At 37.9% G+C, this 20938-nt stretch overlaps 1 protein-coding gene across 2 annotated transcripts in view; it reads right to left on the bottom strand.

The window, feature by feature from the left end:
* TECPR2 (tectonin beta-propeller repeat containing 2) overlaps positions 1–20938 on the bottom strand; it is a 42039-nt gene that overhangs the window by 16459 nt on the left and 4642 nt on the right. The window contains exons 2-16 of one of the 2 annotated variants that reach the window (XM_088166269.1): positions 20424–20708; positions 20182–20310; positions 19637–19768; positions 18566–18723; positions 17152–17464; positions 16268–16400; positions 14535–14963; positions 12935–13929; positions 11403–11586; positions 9465–9638; positions 7170–7350; positions 5588–5729; positions 4114–4354; positions 3273–3362; positions 2199–2432 (exon numbers count right to left, since the gene is read on the bottom strand). In XM_088166269.1, the coding sequence (XP_088022395.1) occupies positions 2199–2432; positions 3273–3362; positions 4114–4354; positions 5588–5729; positions 7170–7350; positions 9465–9638; positions 11403–11586; positions 12935–13929; positions 14535–14963; positions 16268–16400; positions 17152–17464; positions 18566–18723; positions 19637–19768; positions 20182–20310; positions 20424–20657 (3769 nt within the window). In that variant the 5' untranslated portion in view covers positions 20658–20708. Of the gene's footprint in view, positions 1–2198; positions 2433–3272; positions 3363–4113; positions 4355–5587; positions 5730–7169; positions 7351–9464; positions 9639–11402; positions 11587–12934; positions 13930–14534; positions 14997–16267; positions 16401–17151; positions 17465–18565; positions 18724–19636; positions 19769–20181; positions 20311–20423; positions 20709–20938 lie in introns of both variants that reach the window. The other variant, XM_088166268.1, reaches the window with a different exon arrangement.

Here is a 20938-nt window from a genome sequence, read left to right as displayed (position 1 = left end):
TGAGAACATCTATAGCAATTTTCTTTTGTAGACAGAGGCTTGACTTTGAGCTGCAAAGCCAAAATATTACTTAAAACCTCATTATTCCTTCTAAAAAAGTATGACTCGAAGCAATGGCTTTGTCACATGATAGCTCAGCTGTCAAAGTGTTCTGATCCAGACAAGCATCAGGCACTCAAACATGGAATCACATATCATCTACTCAGCATAGCTGATATTTACATCTAGAGTACAATTTGATATTCAAAAACACTGCCCTTATGAAAATGTTTTGGGGTTTCTCCCTCCTCCCACCTACCGTGTGTATTTTAGGAGGTCATGTTAACCACATTCACCAACTGTTTTAGAGCAAGTAGCATGAACCAGGAGCATTGTTCATTGTTAAAACCTAAAGGTCATTCTACTGTGTTTAGAAACCTTGATAGTGATAGTGGAATGCTAATCAAAATAATCTACTGGGTGCTACTCCTAGTACATAATGTAAAGGGCAAGATACTACCAACATAGTAAAAATATTTCAACCTTAATACTGGCAAACCCCACCACTTCCATAGAGAATTCTGAACTGTATTTTACAGAGAGTTGCTCCCAGCCTGCCTGCCCTCTGCAGTTACAGTCCTAATGTTTCTGGAGTAAACCTAAACATACACTTGAACAGTAACAGTAGCTCTCCAATTTCTTCAGCCTCATTAGAGCAAATAAAGGCTTTTTTATTATAGCCATGGATATGCACTTGTTAAGCAGTGATGTACCACGCGCAATTAAATGGAGGAAAAATACCTATAACATTTTCACATTTCAGTGCTAACCCACAGTGACAGGTACAGTGGAGTGTTTGAGTTTTTCCTGACCCCAAATCTCTTCTATGCTACCACCATGTGCCACAGAGCTGACAGGAAAAGCTGCATGTAAAGACTGAATTTCTGAACTGCTGAAGTTCACAGGCCAGGTATTACAGTCAGCTAACACCAATTACACTGATTTCTTGTATGAATTCTTTTGAGATTTTCAGACAATGGCCAGAAGTTACTTATTTTTTCAGTTAAACAGTTACTGTCTGAACTGCTGGAAAGCAGTGGTTCATGAGAAGAGTTTCAAACTACACTACAGAACATGAGAAGGACAAAGTGGTCAAATCTATCCTGTAAAAGGCATCAATCAATGTTTAAACTATGGCATGATGAGTGATTTGGGACCAATTCACCAGGTCTGAAGAAAAACTGGTGTACAATGACAAACAAGCTAATCGTAAAAGACATGTTTTAGAATTTTTCCATGAATTATTATAAACTATACACTAAAATCATACATGAGGCTTAAACTCTGCCAGCTGTGTCTGCCTTTCCTTAAACCTTAGGCTAAAATTGCTTGTCTGTTCTCAGACAAGTCATGAACAGTCATTAACATTGCCATCAAAAATGGAAAAACTGCAAACCAGTTTGAATTGTTTTTAAAATGGTGAGAGAACAGTGCATAGTCTGAATTTCCTTTATCTTCACCTGAAATAGGAATGCAGATTAGCACAAATGTAAGAATGTTCTAACAGTAGGACTATTAAAGAAATTAATCTGATTAGAATATTGCTCATGAAGTTGGCAAACAACCTGATTACTCCAAAGCCAAACTCCAAACTGCAACTATATTTCAATGTTCAAATCATGGTCAACCACATAAACAAATGAAAAGAGCAGTTAACCTGCACCACATTCTAAGCATTATGCTGAATTATTACATCACTGTGAATCTGAACATGAGTGTTGTCAGCTGCATCACTCATGAATATGATCCAACTCTTGGAGCATAACTCTTCCTTGGCAGGAAGCTTTGATGACTCTGCTAAAAATGTGTTTAACCATAGAATTCAGACCTTTGTGCCCTAGACCAGGTGATCATGGCTGCATTGAGGTACACGAGCCAGCCTAGTTAAAGCTGCAGGAGCCCCTGCACAGCACTGTGTCAGGCCCAGCCACCTCAGACTGAACAACTGCAAGATGCACTGAATACACACCAAGCATCTTGAAAACAGGAAACTTCTTGTCTCCAGGAAAAGGCTAAACAGAACACTCTTTGAAAGCCACATCTGTTCCTGATGTTTTACAATCAGCCATCAAAAGGTACTATTTAATCCAGTAAACTGAAAGATACTTCTGGAAAATACGGTGTGCTAACAGATAGTCTACTCAATAAAAATGTCATACCTAGCTGAGAGAGATCCAGTTTTGTCCAATGCATCCCTGTTGGGCAGCTGGAGGAAAGTGTTCTGATAAATATCTGCCCAAGACTATCCAAGCCCCAAATGGCATCCTGGCAGGCAGAGTAGTGCACCATTTCAGCCTCTGGTGGCAGCTGCACCGTAGAAGGACGAGAATGAGGATTCTGATCACTGACACAAAACAGATCCTTGTTGCTTTGGCACAGCCACAAAAAGCTTCCTACGGAAAGGATACTTCTGTTATTAAAATAATTCCTAATCCACTCTGACAAAGCTTACACATCTATTTTTTCTGAAAAAAATGATCAGTACATTTGAAGGCAAAACTAAAGCTTCTTGGCTATGTTCATAAGGTAAGGCTCTGAAGTACAAATGCACATCCTAAGCCCTTATTTAGCCACTTAAATACTCCATTTCTCAAATAAAGGAAGTAGTAAGTGATCTCATTTGAAGAAATGTTTCATTTGAAGGAACTAATAGAGAGAAGACACATGTAACAGTGCACTATCACCTCTTTATTCTTTTGCTCTTTATCATTGATAATAGCCTTTGAAAAGCAGCATTCTTTTTCAGCTCTAAACCGCATTTTTGCCACTAAAACCATTGTAGTCAGATAATGCAATTGCTAAGTATTGTAACAGCAGTTCAATTCCTTGACAGGGTCTCACTTTTACCAATAATGGGTAATTTTGCTGCAGTAACTGCACTGACAAGAGAAGCACTTGGTCATACAGGCATTTCAGCAAAGCATGCTCTGAAACTTCCAATTACAAATTCTGACAATTCATGCTTTGGCAGCTTAGGAAGTTGCTGCTCCTGAGGACCACCCATTTCTCTGTTGGATGCTGCTCCACACCAAAGGTGAGAGTGAAAAATACGTTATTTTAATCTCCAGTCATTTTAGAGACATACTTCCACCCTACTTCAACTACTTTAGATCCCTGCAAACAGGAAAGACAACCAAAATATGAAGTAATTCAAGGTATTTAATTACTTCCACCATCAATTCCACTCTGTTAAAAAATGAGATATTATATGCCTGCAGTGTTGATTTACCAACCTTCTTTAGATGAAGCTGGGGAAGCCAATACAAAAATCCATTTTGTAGCAGAAGCAGTACCACGAGGCACAATATTGTTCCAATACGTGCCTTGAAAGAAAGAATGAGTAGTGTTAATAGGAAGCTCAGCTTTCTGTTAAAATTTGTCATTTAAAATTAAAAAGAAATTCTATTGCAATCAATTATTAAATATATTTTAGACAAGATTTTCTATTAAATTCTTCCAAGAAACTGCTGGGGGGAGGGGGACGCCTCCTCCTGACACCTGTGTAAACACAGAGAGAAAAGTGGGAATGCAGAAGAGGATAAAGAAAAATATTAATGGTCTTCAATAGGGGAGCAATTTGGTGATGAGGTTAAACAATATCTTAGATGCACTGTTAGTGTTTATCTAAACAAAGAAATGTACCAAATCAGAATTCTATTTTGAGAACTGTAGCAAGAAAACTAAAGCAATCCCTCTATTAGCACTGTAAAACCATAACATTAGTGCCTTGCAGTCACACTGATCATGAGCCAGACTCCACTGCACAAGATAAAACTGGTTCAGCAGCTTAAGATTGCCTTCTTATCCCAGAAAAGAGACATATGTAGGTGTTAAAAGCGGTAACTTGTGCACTGTTCACTGGTTGACAATGACTTTTCCATGAAAAATATTTCCCTTTAAAAAGGAAAGTATTTAAGACCAAATGCTAATGAATCATTTAATTTAATTTTTAAACAAGTTAAAGCTGCCCTGACTTGCCATGGGTAATTTCTGTGGTGGCAGAGCTATAGTTAGTTATTTCCTTCTATTTAATATTCTTAACTTTAAAAAATTAAGATGCAAAATCACACCAACCTATTAAGTTTCCCTTTGCTACATGGAATTCGTTTTTGCCTGAGGAGATCCAGACTCCACTGCCATTAACTCCAAGGAGGCTGGGCTGACACTGAAGCTGCTGTGACCAAAATGCCATTCGAAGCTTGTCAGCCACCTTCTCCACAGGTGCCTGAGCTGCTGTTGCCACCGTGTGAGTTGCCTGGATTATGGTCTGGAACAGGCTGCACTGGTCGAACACTACATAATCAGTGATGCTTACCTGGGGGGAAAAGAAAAAAAGTGCTCTTGATAATTGGTTAAGCTATGGGATGAACTGCACAGTCTTTCACTAGAAGCTTTTTTAGAAATATTCAAACCGTAGGAAGGGAAAAATAAAAATAGTACATTTTGAATAACTGTCTTGCTAGCAAGCCACAATCAGTATTAAACACCACCTTACAACTCCCTTCTATCCAACAATCCATTTAGAAATCTGCATTTTTAAGATAGACCTTTGTTTTAGGATGTCTCCATCTAAAAATATGCAAAACTCTGCAAACTAAGAGGCGAATTTTCAATTTCCTGAAGGAAGAGAGAAACTTGCACAGAGCAGCAATTCAAACCACATACGCAAGACTCCTTTGCAACTGCCTTATGGACATTTTAATTCCCAGTGCAGAAAGAGGTCTAAATAAGCAATTGCCCAAGTTCGGTCATGGACTACTAGGTTGACAACACTGTGGGCTACTCCTAGAAAGGAACTGAATGCCTAAGAGCACAAAAAGAGCAGCAATAATGACAATAGCTTGCCAATAATCTCAAAACCAAGCTACTCATGATGCCCACACATAAAAGGGATTATACATGCATATAGACCAAAATTCTTGTAACTAAGGTAGGCAAGCAAATTTCTTATAAGGCTCTTTTTGTACACTCTTCTTCCCCACCCCTATCTCTGGAGAAAACAAGAAAAGCTGGAGAAACCAGAGTCACGAATTCCAACTCATTACTAGACAGTACTTGCAGTAACTGAGCTGGTTTCACCCACGTGAACTGTGGCTGAAGCAAGCAGCTCCATATGGCTCAAAGAAACCTCAACTGAATGGAAAAATATAAAACACATTCTTTTGCATGGTGACTTATTATTTATTCTCTCTAGCTAAACAAAAGGATGGCCACTGGAAGACAGGAGAAGAGACTGCGTTCAGCAATCAGACTTGATGCTCTGCCCCAACAGCACATCCTGTGACCAGGCAGAGCATTTCCTGTGCTCTTGAAAGGTTCTGCAATGCTGCTCTGGATGACCATGGGATGGTTTTTCTCCCCTCCTTATAGCAGACACAAAAAGGGGATTTCAGGCATAGCCACACAGATTTTTAATATACTGAATAAAGTGCACTATTAAATAGGAAGCAATTAATTGAATTTTTTCATAGAATCTTGTGGGAACACAACACAAATAATCAGCCCAAGGTAAAAGACTAAACTGAAAGCAAAATAAAAAAATGCCTACTTGCCACCAATGGTTATCATCTCCTTGTGGTTTCTTTGAAACTATACCAGTCCTGAACCAGAGATTGCCATGGATATCCAAAGCCCATAATGTCTGCTGATCACCGAGGGTTATGCACACTGGTTCCAAAGCTTGCATTTCGCTGGAAATGCAAACAAGTAAAAATGTTAAAAACCTTAATTTGAATTTATTTTAATGTTTTTTAAGGAAGCTATTACAATGCTAATAGTTTAACAGGGTAGAAACTCAGCGGGGCCATGCTAAGAAACACATTTGACTTAAATTTTCAGTTATTCAGTACTTTATATTTTATTTGTTTAAGTAAAAAACATTCAAAACCAACTGCAACTAAAACCATGAGTCCTTTAAAGATCACTCAAGATTTGAAACTTGGATACATAACAGTAAAACTAAACAAGCCCTATTTTGTTCAGTAAATAAGCAATCAAGAGCTGTGTTCTTTAAGTTTTTGATAAAACAGCTTCATAAATGTATCTCCTCAATTCCTTGACCTATTCTGAGAACAATACCTGCAGTTCAGGGACCACAAAGAAAAAACTCACCTTAACTATGTGACAGAGATAAATGCTGAATTTAGGACTATAAGCTTCCTGCATAAGTAAACGATTTTCAAGCTCAGAAAGTCAAGAGGGTCAGGTGATCATATCAGACACCAAAAAGGTAGCAAACAATGCTTGTTCTTTCAGATAACCTTTCTTGACAATTTAAGAACAAATAGTGACTGCTTTCTGCAATTTTAACACAAAGCCCAAGAACATGAAATGTACCTAAGGTGCACGTCAAGCAGGTATTTTCATTAAACAAACTCATTAAAGTACAAGCAAATTTCACATTTGAACAAAGACACTGCAGTTTCTCAGACTGCAAGAGCCAAATACCAGACTGGGAGGTAGCACAAGTTAAGGTTTCACAACAGGATATTCAGTAGATAAAATCACCTGACGATAAGAACTTGAATTTCTTCCTAAACTTGTGCCAGGCTGATGTCACAAGAGACACTAAATTCTACATTCTCAAAGCCAGCAGTAGAGAGCCAGCGTTTTTAAGTCTATCACAAAGGACTACTGTGAGCATAGGATCAACTACAAAGCTAAATACCAACTACACAAAATATTAATAAAAATCTGTGACAGGGGAGTACAGAAGTATTACCCAGCTGCATGGATGACCAAGAAAATGCATATATTTAATCTCAGAAAAAAAAAACCCTCTCAAAAAACTGGAGAACTCCTTAAAACCATTATAGCACAGATTAAAGAAGCAATATTTTATTAAAAAGTCACATTGACAGACATTATAAAGATCTTTCAAAATTTTCCTCACTCTTTAAACCTGCTTCTGTTTATGACAATTCCTTTCATTACATAGTAGTCATGGATGGATGGATGGCTGGCAGGAAGGAAGGAAATATAGACAGACAGACAGCTAAAATACATATACATACACACAGTGGTACACAGACACACGAGTTCAGGTAATAGTTTTTCAAACATCAAGGAGTTGCAGCACAACTGTTTGTGTCATTCTGGTTGTGGCCAGAATGTCCCACTGGAGGTTTTACCTGACAATATCACTCTTCCACTGCTCTCCTTCAGGACAAAAGCTGCGCACTCCCTCCCGGTACAGCAGGGCCCGCTGCTCGCTCAGAGCCCACACCACATTATTTCTGGATGTGACCTGTGACAGTGGATAAGGGCAGTCAACCTTTACTGCTCGGGCACAAGGACGATCCACACTCAGGCCTAGAAATCAGAAAATGAGGATTGCTTTACAAACCTTGGCTTTTTGTAATAAAAAGGAAAGAGATAAAGTAACTCAAGAAAGGAAAATGCAGAAGGGAATCTCCTTGACATGCTGACCATTTGTCATTTGATCACAATTTCCTTGAGTGACTGTTCTTTCTATAAACTGTTAATAATTTTCTCTAATACAGCTGACCTTACATTTTAAAAAGTAAGACACTGTACATCCTTCAAAATCCTGCATAGTGCATGCCCAGTCCTGTCATTTCTGTTCCTTTTCTCCCTCTAGTGTCAGCACCAGGAATCTCCATTTATAAAACCTATATTAGAGCTGACAGAAACGTCAAAGAAAAAAACAGTAAAAAGAACAACTTTTACCCAAAACATGCCAGGGAGAGAAAGAGCCTGATCTGAATAGTGACAGCAGAGCAATTACAAAAGAGCATGCCACAGTGGGTATTACTGAAAGGAGCAGAGAGGTTTTGGTAGATTTACAGGCAGTTTGCACACATTTCTACATCTAATCTACAGGAACATGTCTTCTTTACAATTACATTGAAGCTTGATTTACACATATGAAACTGCATGTGAAACATCTCAGGAGACACAGCTGTTGTTTCATCTCGTCATGCTGCCAAAACTAGTAAGAATAGACTCGTGTATGATATATTCTAGACTAAAAAGAACACTCATTTCTAAACCTCTGAGCACACACTTCTGTTACAAATGTTACACAAGACAGTGAAGGGAATGAAAAGATCCTGGGGAAACAATTTTCACTGGCTGCCTCTCATTATACTGGGAATTTATTTTTTGCATCAAAAGACAAATTTGGAAGCCTAAGAACAGCAGAATGTAAGCTGATGTAATCAAACCAATCTCTCAAAGGGAAGAAGAATATTGATTCAAACCTCCACAGAGCCCTGTATGATTAACATCCAAAATTTACTCTCCATTACCACTACCTATGCCTGTTGGCAGTATGCATGTGACAATGGGCAGGCCATTTGATTTCTCTGGGACTACTAAACTTAACTAAAAAAAAAAAAATTTAATAGAGTGTCTTTGAAACAGTGATGTCTTCTTAAAACAGTTTTCTTAATCACAAAGAATTTTTGCATTGTGCTACAGTAATTAAACCTAAAAGAGAGATTATGAGAGTGCCAAAATTAAATGAAAGGTAAGTAAGAATTCTGATAGCCACTCATACATGCTGTCCTGTTTCTGTACGTCTTATAGAGTTTCCCCTTAACCCAGTTCTCCATTCACCAGTAATTCCTTCATCATTATTGGTAATTTTTCCTCAGCAACTCAGCTCTCTGTGTAAATCCCACATGCCCGAGAGTCTTTGATACATTTCTCCCTTAACTCTAAAACTAGTACTGCTATACTTCATCCAGCTCCTTGCATTTAGCTTGAATATTGTTTGCACAACACCTTCCAAATACATCCTCTTCTATTCACTGAAGAACTTGAAACTAAGGCCATGACTTCAAAGTTGCCACTACACTACCCCTTTTTCCAGTTTGTGCCTCATTCACATCCAGTAAGAAGGCAGCTGTAGATTCCTGCTCCACAGCCCATTTCATTCCCCCACCACGGCTTTGCTTTCTCTGTCACATAAAACACATACCATTTGTCTATACTTCCAAAGCACTTCAAGATCTTCTGTCTCAGAATACCTTCCTGTCATTATCAAGTGGTAACTTTTACCTTCTAGAGATCCCTGCTTTTCAAAACACAGTTTCTAGTTTTCCCTATTCTACCCACTTAAGGCTGTGTCAGTGCACCATACCACTTTCAAAGCAAGGATATTATTTTTATATTTTCTACAATCCCTTTCCATTTATCTCCAACCATCTCATATCTTCCCCGTGCCAGAAATTCTCTGTACTGTATGTACTCTACTGGGCATACACAAAACAAGTGGCCATGAACCAGCTTTTCCACTCGCCTAAAATCCCACAACTGTTTACAAGCGTTTCTCAAGATAAGGTTTCCTTATGTCGTGGCTGTGGATAAAAGTTTATAGCAAACTGTCATCATTCTATAGACTTAAAATCTAATAATCTCAGCCCACAAAAATTCAAAGCACCTGCAATTAATTCAGGTACCTGTTTGCAGATACAGATCTCCATTTGTTCTGATAATCCAGGCAGTGTCATCACTTAGAGCTACAAATACAGCCTGGGGTAAAGCCTCATACCAGTGCCGTTTTCCTTTTATAGTTACTTTTCCACAAGCAAAAGCTTTGTTAGTCTTCTGTTCAATCTTCCAGAGAAGAGCCCCTGTATGAGAAGGTAGAACATAATAGCACTCAGCAATTACTGCAACAGTCACAGGTGATGTGTCCTAGCTACACCTAAACTAATAGGAAGGAAAAGCAAACCAGTAGCATTAAACAAAAATGCAAGTTTAAAAAGCCTTTATAATTTTTTTAAAAAGCAAGACCAGAACAGTAACTGACTTCTAATATATAATGATATCTTAAAAAAAGAAAACCAATAGAACTCCATATTTGACTGCTGGCTTGTACCAGAACAATACATTGTCATATTAATTTCCTTTGTATGATTCCACAAAGTTGCATTTAATTCCATTTGGACAAGTTGTGGTTAACATTAATACATCCATGGCAAACTGGATGCTAGAAACTTCCACAGATTCGGTGGAAAGCTGGGTGAATTCCTGGAACTGAAGGATAAGAAATGCAGAGGAACAACATTTTGCGGAGGCAATCTGAGCCACCGACTGCAGCCTGAAAACACCAAGGGCAAACATGACATGTCCATGCCTTTCACTTTTCTGCAGAGACCTGCTGCTGGACCACTCTTAAGGATAAGATACTGAGCTGGATGAGCCCATGCTCTCAACTACAAGTACTCTCAAATTGTTTTGGCTACAGCAAAGCTCAGCTACAGACCAAACAGAATTTCTTCTTAAAACAGATAGCAAGTGTTCCCCTACAGAAAGAAGGGAAGATTAACACGTGCCTTTAGAGATGACAGGGAAGAAAAGGAGTGGCAAGGCAAGACAGAAAGAAATTAAAATGGTTGAGAAACTTCATATTTTCACTCCAGTCCTGGAACAACGTGGAAGGCCAAAAGTGATGCAAGTTTATAAGCAAAACCTGCTTATTTTTAATCCTACATAATCCTCATTCACAACCATCCAGAACAAATGCATATGCAAATGTAATTTTCAAAAAAAACTTCCAAGTTTTTTTCTTCAGTATTTAAAAAGAAATCATATCAACCAACCCACGCATATACAAAGCCAATTCTACATTTGCGAGAAAAAGAACTTCAAAATTGTGAATCACAGAATGGTTTGGGTGGGAAGGGATCTTAAAGATCATCTAGTTCCAAGCCCCCTGCCAGGGCAGGGACACCTCTCACTTGACCAGATTGCTGAAGGCCTCATCCAGCCTGGCCTTGAACACTTCCAGGGATGGGGCATCCACAGTTTCTCTAGGCAACCTCTTCCTGTGCCTCACCACCCTCACAACCAAGAACTTCTATAGCTCTGTAATAAAAATCAAGGTTTTGTATAGACAAGGAGCTCTTCTCTGCCTACCACTGAACTGCTGCTTCTAAAGTTCACTTTTACCAGGCAAATGCATTTTGAAAACCTCCCAAAATGCAACGTGAACCTATTAGAAGGACAGCCACTTAAACTAGAACACGGGATACAGAGGTAGTGAAGATGCAGTCATACAACTGTGACTATTTAAAAAAAAACAAACAAACAAAATGAAATCCAAATCAACACACCACTTTCACATGAAACAAGCCCTAAACAACCAAGTTTCTGGAAGCAACTGATTTGAAAAAAAAAACCCCACAAACAATAAACTGCCTATGTGGAAATTACATAGGCACTCAACTGTATCTGTAATCTCATAAAAATGACAAGTTTCACCTAAATAAATAATAACTGAATTAAAAAAAAAACCACCAAAAAAGCCACCAAAAAAACAAAAACAAAGAAAATGTCCAAGTCTATCCAAGTTTTATGTTTACAAGGTAACAGTGCAGCAGAAGCCAACCTACCTGAGGGGGAAACTGCCACTTGCTGGACTCCATCCTCGAACTTCTGCCAGCGCAGCCCAGCTGCAGGAAGGGCACTGCAGTACAGGCTGCCTCGGTAGTCTAGGCACCAAATGTATTTTTCTGAGACAACCAGGCTCAGGATGCCATAGCCAGGGCCAGAGTATCCCATCCAGCTCTCTGCAAACTAAAAACTGTAGAGTCAGAACAGTGCCAGGTGTCTTCAAACTGCGTAAGAAAATGGGTATATAAGAACAGCAGCTCCCATGTTTCAATTTTTAAAACGCTAAACTTAAGTACTTTAATAAATGAATAAATTTGCCTATTTAAAATAAAGCTACATCTGTCACTGCTCTCTAAGGCTGTATGTGCACAATGAGACTGCTAGAACAACAGATTTAGCAAAAAAATAAACCCCTCCACCCCGTCATCCACCTCCAAAGAAGGAACACATAGAAATGTACAGTCTGCCTGCAGTCCAGGAAATTATTCATTGTCTAGGAAGTGATGAGCAAAGGGAACAAGACAGCTGAAGGGCAGAGACAGCTGAATATCCAACTCCAATGCTCTCTGTATGGTAGAGGAGCTATGTCTTACAGAAATCTGGTTTACAGCCTGCTCTCTTAAATTTTGATTGCTTGTATGAGGTAAACTCAAGCACTGCATGCATTACCAGGGGAATTTTCTGAGCATGACAGAGTAGAAGAATACCATAACCTGAAACTAAAATCTTCTGCACTTTGGGCTGCAGTTGTTAGTAGACAGGACACCATCAACTTCTAACTCAACCTTTATGGATTAATGTTTGGTTGGTATCAATACAAGGCTGTTAAAGATCTAAAGAAACAAAATCCCCACCCCACAAGAACTGCACTTCCTTCTTAAGACTTCTGCTAAAAGTCACAGTGATTCTGGCAATTTTGCAGATTTTACAATTAACTTTAGTCCTTCTGCAGAGTCTATGTGGATTATCCACAAAATAACGATGAAGGAAAGAGGGATAACAGAAAAAGGGAACTGTCAACATTTTAAGCACTACTAACTACTGCTGGCTAGGGGGCAAAGACTAATCCTTACTCTAAGCATTTACAGGTAAAATAATCCTTAAGCAGCCATGTGAGATAATTAGCATTAATTCTCCATGAAGTCAGTTTAATTTGGGAACAGAATCATGCAGAATTTGGACTACTGGAGATCCAAACAAGCAGCAGCCTTTGAGCGTGACTGGGTTTTACTGCTCACTCTTTAATGGATGGGTTTCTAACACAATTTTTGTTGAGCTGGGAATAATATAGCCAGAACAGCTTCTTTGCATTGCAAGCACACATCACCCATTCTGAAGTCAGATGGATCACATTTTTTAAGAGTTACAACATGTACTGTTGTTTGGCTTTATACTTTACTTGTATATTGAATCAAGTAAAAAAAAAAAAAATTGCTCTTCTAAAGATGTAAAGGACAGTAACTGCAGGAATGTTTCTTTTGAAAAACCGTTTCCTTTTAAGGTTAAAGGTACTTTAATTGGAAAGAAATACCTGATCAGATTTTAACAGCACCATTTCATCTAGGCTTATCTTGGCTACATCCTGTGCACCAGGCACAGCACCGACTTCAGGCATGCTGGTCTCCGAGGATGAATATGGTAATCCATGCCCATAAATATCCTCTTCATCACTTGAGGCAGATTTTTCAGTCTTACTTTCATGAGAGTCTGCTACCCTTTCAGCAGTGCTAGTACTACATTTAGCTTTGATTGCACTTCCAAAATTCCACCCAGAAATGGAACAGTTATCTGAATGAACATTGTCAGAACTGTCACACGGGAGTGCAGAAGGGTCTGACAGAGCACTGTGGATTAGAGAGAGCTGCTGTTGGTCTTCCCCACCAGTTTCATCACTTTCCTTTGGTATCAGGGATGTCTGGACACCAAGTACACTGTCACATTCCAAAAACATCTGGTCTGTAAGATCTGGATCTTCAGAAGATTTTTCAGTATCCTGCAGCTTCATTTTATCCAAGTCTTCATCTATTTTACACAATGTAGGAAAATCCTGCTCCTCCTCCTCCTGGCTCAGCTTTCCAGGACAGCATTCATTGCTTGCTCCACCACCACCATTACATTCATCACCAACACTGCTTGTCAAGTCTTCTGTGAGCATCAGAGGAGATGCAGATGTCAAAGTATCTATAATAGCTGAAGTACCCATGCCACTGTCACTGTTTGGAAGTTTCTGTAAATCAACCACATCTCCATTTTCTTCACTGATCAGTACATTTGCTGACTCAGGAGACTGTAGGACACTGAAAGTTTCTGAACCGTTATCTTCTTGCAAGATTGTATGGGACTCCATACTGAACATACTTTCCTGATCTGGAGATCCAGTACTCAAATGATCAATGCTGCCACTCATTATGCTGGAAGTCATGGAAAAGGAGTCTGCATTCAAGGAATGTGGACTGTCACCAGAAAGCTGACGCTCATAAATTGGTGTGCTTTCCAGAGAGCTGTGGTTTCTCCTTGTCCCACTTTCTGTTATCACACACACACACGAAAAAAAAGGAGAATAGTAATATTAATAAAGCTATTAAATCTCAGTGCCAAGTAAGAAATTAAAATATTTTTAGAACTGGAGGAAGAACAAAGCTAAATCTAAATTTTAACCACACTGATTTTTTTTTCAACTTCAACATTAAATGATACCTATAAAGCAAAAAAAAAGCCTTAATACAGTAAACAATTAAAATTATCGAGTATTCACACTACTTCATCAAACTAAAGAAAATGGCTAAGAAAAATACTGCCAAATATTCTGAATAGGATGAAGAGATATTACACAATTCCAATATAAAACTGTACAGAGAACCCACTGTATGCTCCCATTAACGAATACATTAGAACTCAAAGCATGCTTACATAAAGCAAAATAAAAGAAATAAACTCCAAGCAGATCTAAAAAGACTTCATCATTTTTCCACTTTGAAAGATTTTCACCTTAAACAGAAATGGCCACCACAACCCCTCAACCATTTCAGAGGCACAACAACACAGTACACACAAAGCCTGCTGAACACAGACTCTCTCATGTAACATGCTCTAACAACAAGCAGTGCCAGGCAAAGTCCTCCTCGACCTACCCTGTTTCTTCTTTTTTTTCTTTTTCACCTTAATTGGCTTTACAATGAGCTCTTGATCAAAATCTTCAGAGCTGATGGTGCTGAACCGTTGTGAAGAAAGCTGACCCTCTCTCTGAGCTTCTGGAAGTTGGTCTGCACACATCATAAAGCTTGAGCCACTGTCCACAGAGTTCACAGAGCTGCTCCTGCTTCGTGATTCACTTACTACAGAGCAGCCCCTTTTCCTGATTTCATTGCTCAAGTCTCCCAGTCTATCAAAACTTTTATCTGATAGTGTTGGAGTTTCCAGATCATCTTTCACTGAAGAAGTGTCATTTTTGTCACCAGTAACAGAAGGGGAAATAACCATTTTTTTTTCTGTTTCCACTGAAGGGCTGGATGATACAGATGAAACTACTGATGATGGGGTCAGCAATTTAGGACTTGTATCTGTTAAAGGATTGGACAATTTTGAATTCACATCTGAAATTGTCCAAAAGAAAAATGAAAGTATAAATAGTAGTTCAAGTGTAAACACTAGCATCAAGTGAGTAGGGGCATAATTTTGGAGAGTATTGAAAGAAAAGCATGTTTATGCAAAAAAAAATTCTAAGCTAACATCACTTAAAAATACTTGAGTACACGCACTCTATAAATTCCTGTAAATTAATCTGTATGAATTCCTCCAAACCCTGTACCAAGCTTCCATTAGCAAAATTCTGAATTAAAGCTTATATAAAAAGAAAAGTAAGTCTGCAGCTTGGAAGATTCAATTGTATCACACACTGAAGTGCCATCCTGTATCTTTAACTTGTTCATTCAAACATTCAGTAGCTTGGAAAAAAAAATCAAGGAAAATTACCAGATAAATCACTGTAGTGGTTAGAAGAAAATACACTCCTAAAGACTCCTTTCAAACTATATTTGAAAGTTAAGATTAAAATAGTAAACAGTCTCTAGAAGTTTGAGTTAAGAACTGCCTAAATGACTAAAGCTATGTCTTGTCAATATGCAATGACAAGAAAGTTAAGTTCTCTAGCATTCAATGAGACTTCACAGCATATTTATTAGCATTTTGCTAATGCAAAGCTAAGACATAATATTTAAGTGCATTAGAAGTCCCTTTTAAAGAGTTCTAGTAAGAGAAATGTTTAACTCAGATGGCAACAACTATGAAACAGTCAAATTATTTTACGAATTTTAGTGAGCATTCTTTGGAGTTATTTGCCAGTTATTTCTTTTTGATTGCTAGGAAGGCTGAGATTTCCGCTGGAATGTGTCTTGTGACAGGTGGCACAGAATCAATGTATTCAGCTATTGAGACTGATCCTAAAGGGATAAGCATGATCAGGAATCCAGGCTGCTTCAGCATCATGGTTCAGAATGAGCTCTCAAATGCACAGATTAGAGATGCCTCGTTAGGTTAATGCTGATCCACTCTCAAAAAAGGCAAGCATATTTAATTTCTTAATGCCCCCATTCTCACTGCAGCCAAAAGAGAAGCTCAGATAAGCAGATAAACCAGATCTCTAAATTTAACCTATCATAACAGATGAGTAACTCTACAGGACCTGGCAGGTTTTTGCAATATCTGAAGGGTTTTGTCTGAGGTTTGGCTTGTTTCAGTTTTGTTGGTTTGGGGGTTTTTTTAATTAACAAAGTACAACAGACAACATGTTCCAGGAGGTACACACTAATTTATACATACTAAACTTACTAATTTCTATATACTAAGCTTAATAATCCATACAAACCTATTGATGACAGTCCTTCAGGTCTATTTGAAATTCTTATTATGTCTCTATCTCCCTTTAAGAGAAAAATCTCATTGTTGGTACAAGACACAGACACAATATCACCATATCCTTCCAAGCCACCAATCAAAGCCTGTAAAGAGTATGCAGAGAAAGAAATAATTGGCATTAGATTAACATAGTGTTTGCACAACATGGTACTCTTAACAAAAGCGTCTGCTGGATTTTAATCAACATAAACAGTTTCAGGCTAAAGATTTTTATCTTATCCAACAAAAAAAAGAAAATAGAAAAAAGAAACAGGAAAGAACCCTTTAATCATGATGCAGCTCCATTTTAATACTAATTTAAATTCCGCAGATCTATTCTTTGTCCAACTAAAGGCAACTAAATATAACAAGCTATATACAATTTGGTGGCAGAAGAGTGCCACAGTACAAATGTTTAATATAATTTAGACAAAAATATACTAGGTTGTATCCACGTTCTTATGCATTTTTAAGACAACAAAACAGTTAACACTTGACTGTGTACCAAATAAAAGGTAGTAAGTCTTTTTTTCAGACACGCACAGTAGTAGAAGGGAAAGAATAAATAGTTCCAGGCACATTTTATAGGCCTAAAATATCTTTCTGCATTAATTCCTAGACTGTAGATTTCTATATGTTTCACTAAGCATCAGAATTAATTATGATGTTAACACCTCAACTGAAAGTTTTAAATAGATGTAATTTTCATAAACAACATACTGAGCTAGTTGGTGGGTATATCATTGTGATGACAACTTGAGAAGGGAGACAATAAATATTCTTCTTTTTTTGTTTTAAATAGGGATGAACAAAAACATGGAAGAAACAAAATATGCAGCCACAAGATTTATCTACCTGGTTCACAGTGTCTATTAAATAGATGCTGTATTCGTTCCAGGTCAGCACCCATCCTTCTTGGAAAAAGCATGAGACAAGCCCAAGGTGTTTCTCTGGAGAGCTGTAACTTCCTCTGTCAGGTGGTTCCAAACGAGGATACAGTTCAAAAGTTTTTATTCCTCCAGCAAATACATCTTTCAATATGAATGTGGCCTGAACCGTCCCATGAACATCAGACTTCCACAGACGAAGCCCAGGTCTGGCAGCAAACAGTGTCAAGTCACTCTGTTTACACAGGCCAGGTATAAAACATGCTCCAAATTTACCAGTGCTAAAATGCAAAATAATTTTTTTTAAAAGCTATATACTCAACTTAGAAACAATTTAAAAACTAATGGCACAAATTCACAACCACAAATTATCAAAAGTCTTTGATTAAAATACTCAGTCAAACATCTTAAGTACAAATTTAGTTATAGTTACAAGAGCAGTAATTCTAAATAGCAAGTTTCCCCTCAGCTTTGGATGCCAGACACTACATCAATTAAGCATGTTAAATGACTCCTCCTAATAAGCTTCATGGCCTTAATGCCACTCCATCCATCTGAAAAAGATCCTCCTATGCACTCTTTCTTCTCCCAGAATTAACAAAAACCAAGCAAAACACTACAAACTAATGCTAAGAAACTGACAGCCTTTACTTGTAAGAAGCAAAGAATAGACCTCAGCTGTTAAACCCTTCATTTCTCATACACAGAAACACCATTACCATCATCCAAGAAAACCCTTCACATATAAGACAGACCTTGGTATTCCTCTTACTATTCATATCCTTGAAAGATACATCCTAAACCCTCTTTCAAGGGTAAATTTCCTCTCCTTAGAGATAGAGTCAGTCATGCTGTTCCATGACAGGGTTCTCTCTTACCCGAAAGGGATTACATAAGAGATGTCAAAGCCACACAAGAGGTTCGTAGACTTCAACACAAATTTAAGTGGTTACTGTACCTTCTCCCTATTAATGCACTTCACTGTGTAAGAAAAGCAGGGATGATGACTTGCTTTTTGCACCAAATATTACACCACCCATTAGACAGACTTGATTTCAATGCTTGCTCACTCAAAGTCACAGAAAACAAAGAGGGACTGCAGAGGAAGTTTGGCGGGGTTTTCAGTTTAAACAATGAGAAAATATCTTGAATATTTTTGCTTAATAGTGCCTTGAAAATATGATCGTGACATACTTGCAATCACATAGTTTCCAAATAGGTATAACTGTCATTTCATGTTCAATCACACACAGCTATTGTAACCAGCTTTTTATGAGCAAACTGCTGTGTTGTATTAATTTCACTGCCTACATCACTCTGTAATTCACTTTGAAATGCAAGAATTAATAGATGAGCCTGCATCAGGATTTTATGAGGGTTACTTTTTTCTGGGCTGTGTTCCAACTTGGTTGACGGATTTCTCTTCTGTGTAAAAAAGCAGAGTCCGCTGTAAAGTAGAGACAAGCAGCACCTTCTGGTTGTAATCCAACTGGACAATCGAAGATGGCTCTTCCAATACAAGGCTGGAGTTGCAAATACCCTTTCAAAGACACAAACAATTCACAAGAGTCAAACGCTCCTAAAAATACAAGGTAGTAACTAACACTTCAAAGAAATGTATAAGCCCAAGAGAAAAAAACAAAACAAACAAAAAGCTTTTGAACTCCTGTTGCATGAACTTCACTTAATGAATACAGATTTAATTTATGTAGGCAAGAGGGGACTTAGATTGTGTGTGACACACTATGAAATGTAGTTTCTCTTCGAATATTAGCTAATACATTTTTCTTCAAATCAACAGAAACTTTAGGAACTTTAGGACACATTTTCTTCCTTCTTCCCCACTGCCAGATCATACATTGCTGAGACAATCATTACTTTTGGTGATTTCTGTCAAACCAAATTGAGGGACAGTCACAGATAAATCAGGACAGATGTTGTTTACACTTTTCTCCCATTTAGAAATTCAAGTTAGTATTAATTTTGTTGGCATCTCAGGTCTGTATTAACTAACAAGATGTGAGAAAAATTCCATTTACTGATAATATGCTAGTCAGCAGCACCCAAATGTCATATGCTCTAGACTGAGATGCTGAACAATTTAGGAAGAAATACTCCACCAACAGAGCCACATCACTCAAAAACACCCCTTCCAAACAGAAGAGAAAGTACTGGCTGAAAGCTAAAAAAAAATTTGATAGTTATTTCATGAAAAATAAGAAGGATCACTACTTCTTTTAAAATGCATTACTTTTTTAAAAAGATAAGGCAGCTGTGAAGGATATCCAATGGTTGCCTTGCTGGGTGTGCACACGTAGTAGTACACATACCAATAAAGCCATCCAACCGAACACATAACACTGAGCAATTAGGTAACTGCTAAATATTTAAACACACAAGCATCCTTTCAGAAAGTGCAAATGTGAATTAAGGTCCCTACAACAACCACTCACCTGATCTAGGTCTAGTGCAGAGTAGACAATTTTTCCTTTGTCATCTCCAGAGAATAATTTCATTCCATTGGGACTCCAAGCTAAAGCTGTAATGCTACTTTTGTGGATGCCAGCAACATCAAATCTGCGAAGCTGTGAAACAATAACAAAGCAATAGAAGAATGAGCTGAAGAGAAAATGGATGCACAAAGCCTATTCAGTGACTCCTAACTGGATATTAAGTACAAAAGTGCAAAAAAATTTCTAAAGTTTCTTTAGCACAAAAACCTCGTAACAATCCAAACCCCCCTCTACCAAAGAGATCAGCCAATTATTACATGAGAAATCTCTCAGAAAGGTATTTGATTAAATAGATCTTTTGCAATGCAAAGCATACTTTAATATTATTGTTTTATAAGCTTAACATATGAAGCTTAAAATATATTCACAGTAATTTCATCAGGCAAGACTGGTTGGGTTTCACGCTTACAAAGAATCACAGTAACACTCTACTAGAACTGGCCATACTAGACCTCACAGAGATTCAGACAAATGAAAATATTTACCTGTTTGTTCCTTCCAGGTAACGAAGACACAAGCTGGAAAACTGCAACCCGACCCGAGGCTGTACCAACAGCAACCAGATCGTCAAAACAACTCAACAGCTTTACAAAAGTTATAGATTCACACCTCCCCTGTTGAAACAAACCATAAAAAAAACTCACAAGTTAATGAGACACCAACAGAAAGCTCAATTCTGAGCAACTCAGCTTCCTTGGAAGAGACAACAGTAAAAGTTTGCATTTACCTCAAAATTATATTTTTTCATCTGGTTTAATTGTCGGCAGTAGAGATAAAGCATCCCAATGCTGCTCCCCACAGCAATGTAGTCTCCATTGGTATCAAGTGCTGTGAGGTAAACCACAATAGAGCGAAAGCCTTTCTGGATCTTTGTAGGAATGGCATTGAGGAGATAATACAAGGGACAAAATTCCTTAAATATAACTGGTGAAGCCACAGATGCCATAGCAAGGATTTGCATCAGCAATTTTAAGGCTGAAATAAACACATCTACATGACCACATAAGGAAATCTGAAAAATAAAAGCAAAAGACATCTCATTAACTTCTGTGAAGAGAGTAAAAGGTTAACAGATAGCCACAATTTAGCAAAGAAGAAAAAATTCTTTGCATAAAGAAAAATCAAGGTGAACTCTTATAGAGAATGTAACCTATTCTTAGAAGAAACCTTTTCTTTACCAAAAGGTGTATTCCTTAAATTCAGCTAACATATAAGGATGTATGGTAACCACTAAATATGGGA

Source organism: Sturnus vulgaris, chromosome 6 (genome assembly GCF_052056855.1).
Source record: "Sturnus vulgaris isolate bStuVul1 chromosome 6, bStuVul1.hap1, whole genome shotgun sequence".
NCBI lineage: Eukaryota > Metazoa > Chordata > Aves > Passeriformes > Sturnidae > Sturnus > Sturnus vulgaris.
This window is presented reverse-complemented; position numbering and strand designations above follow the sequence as displayed.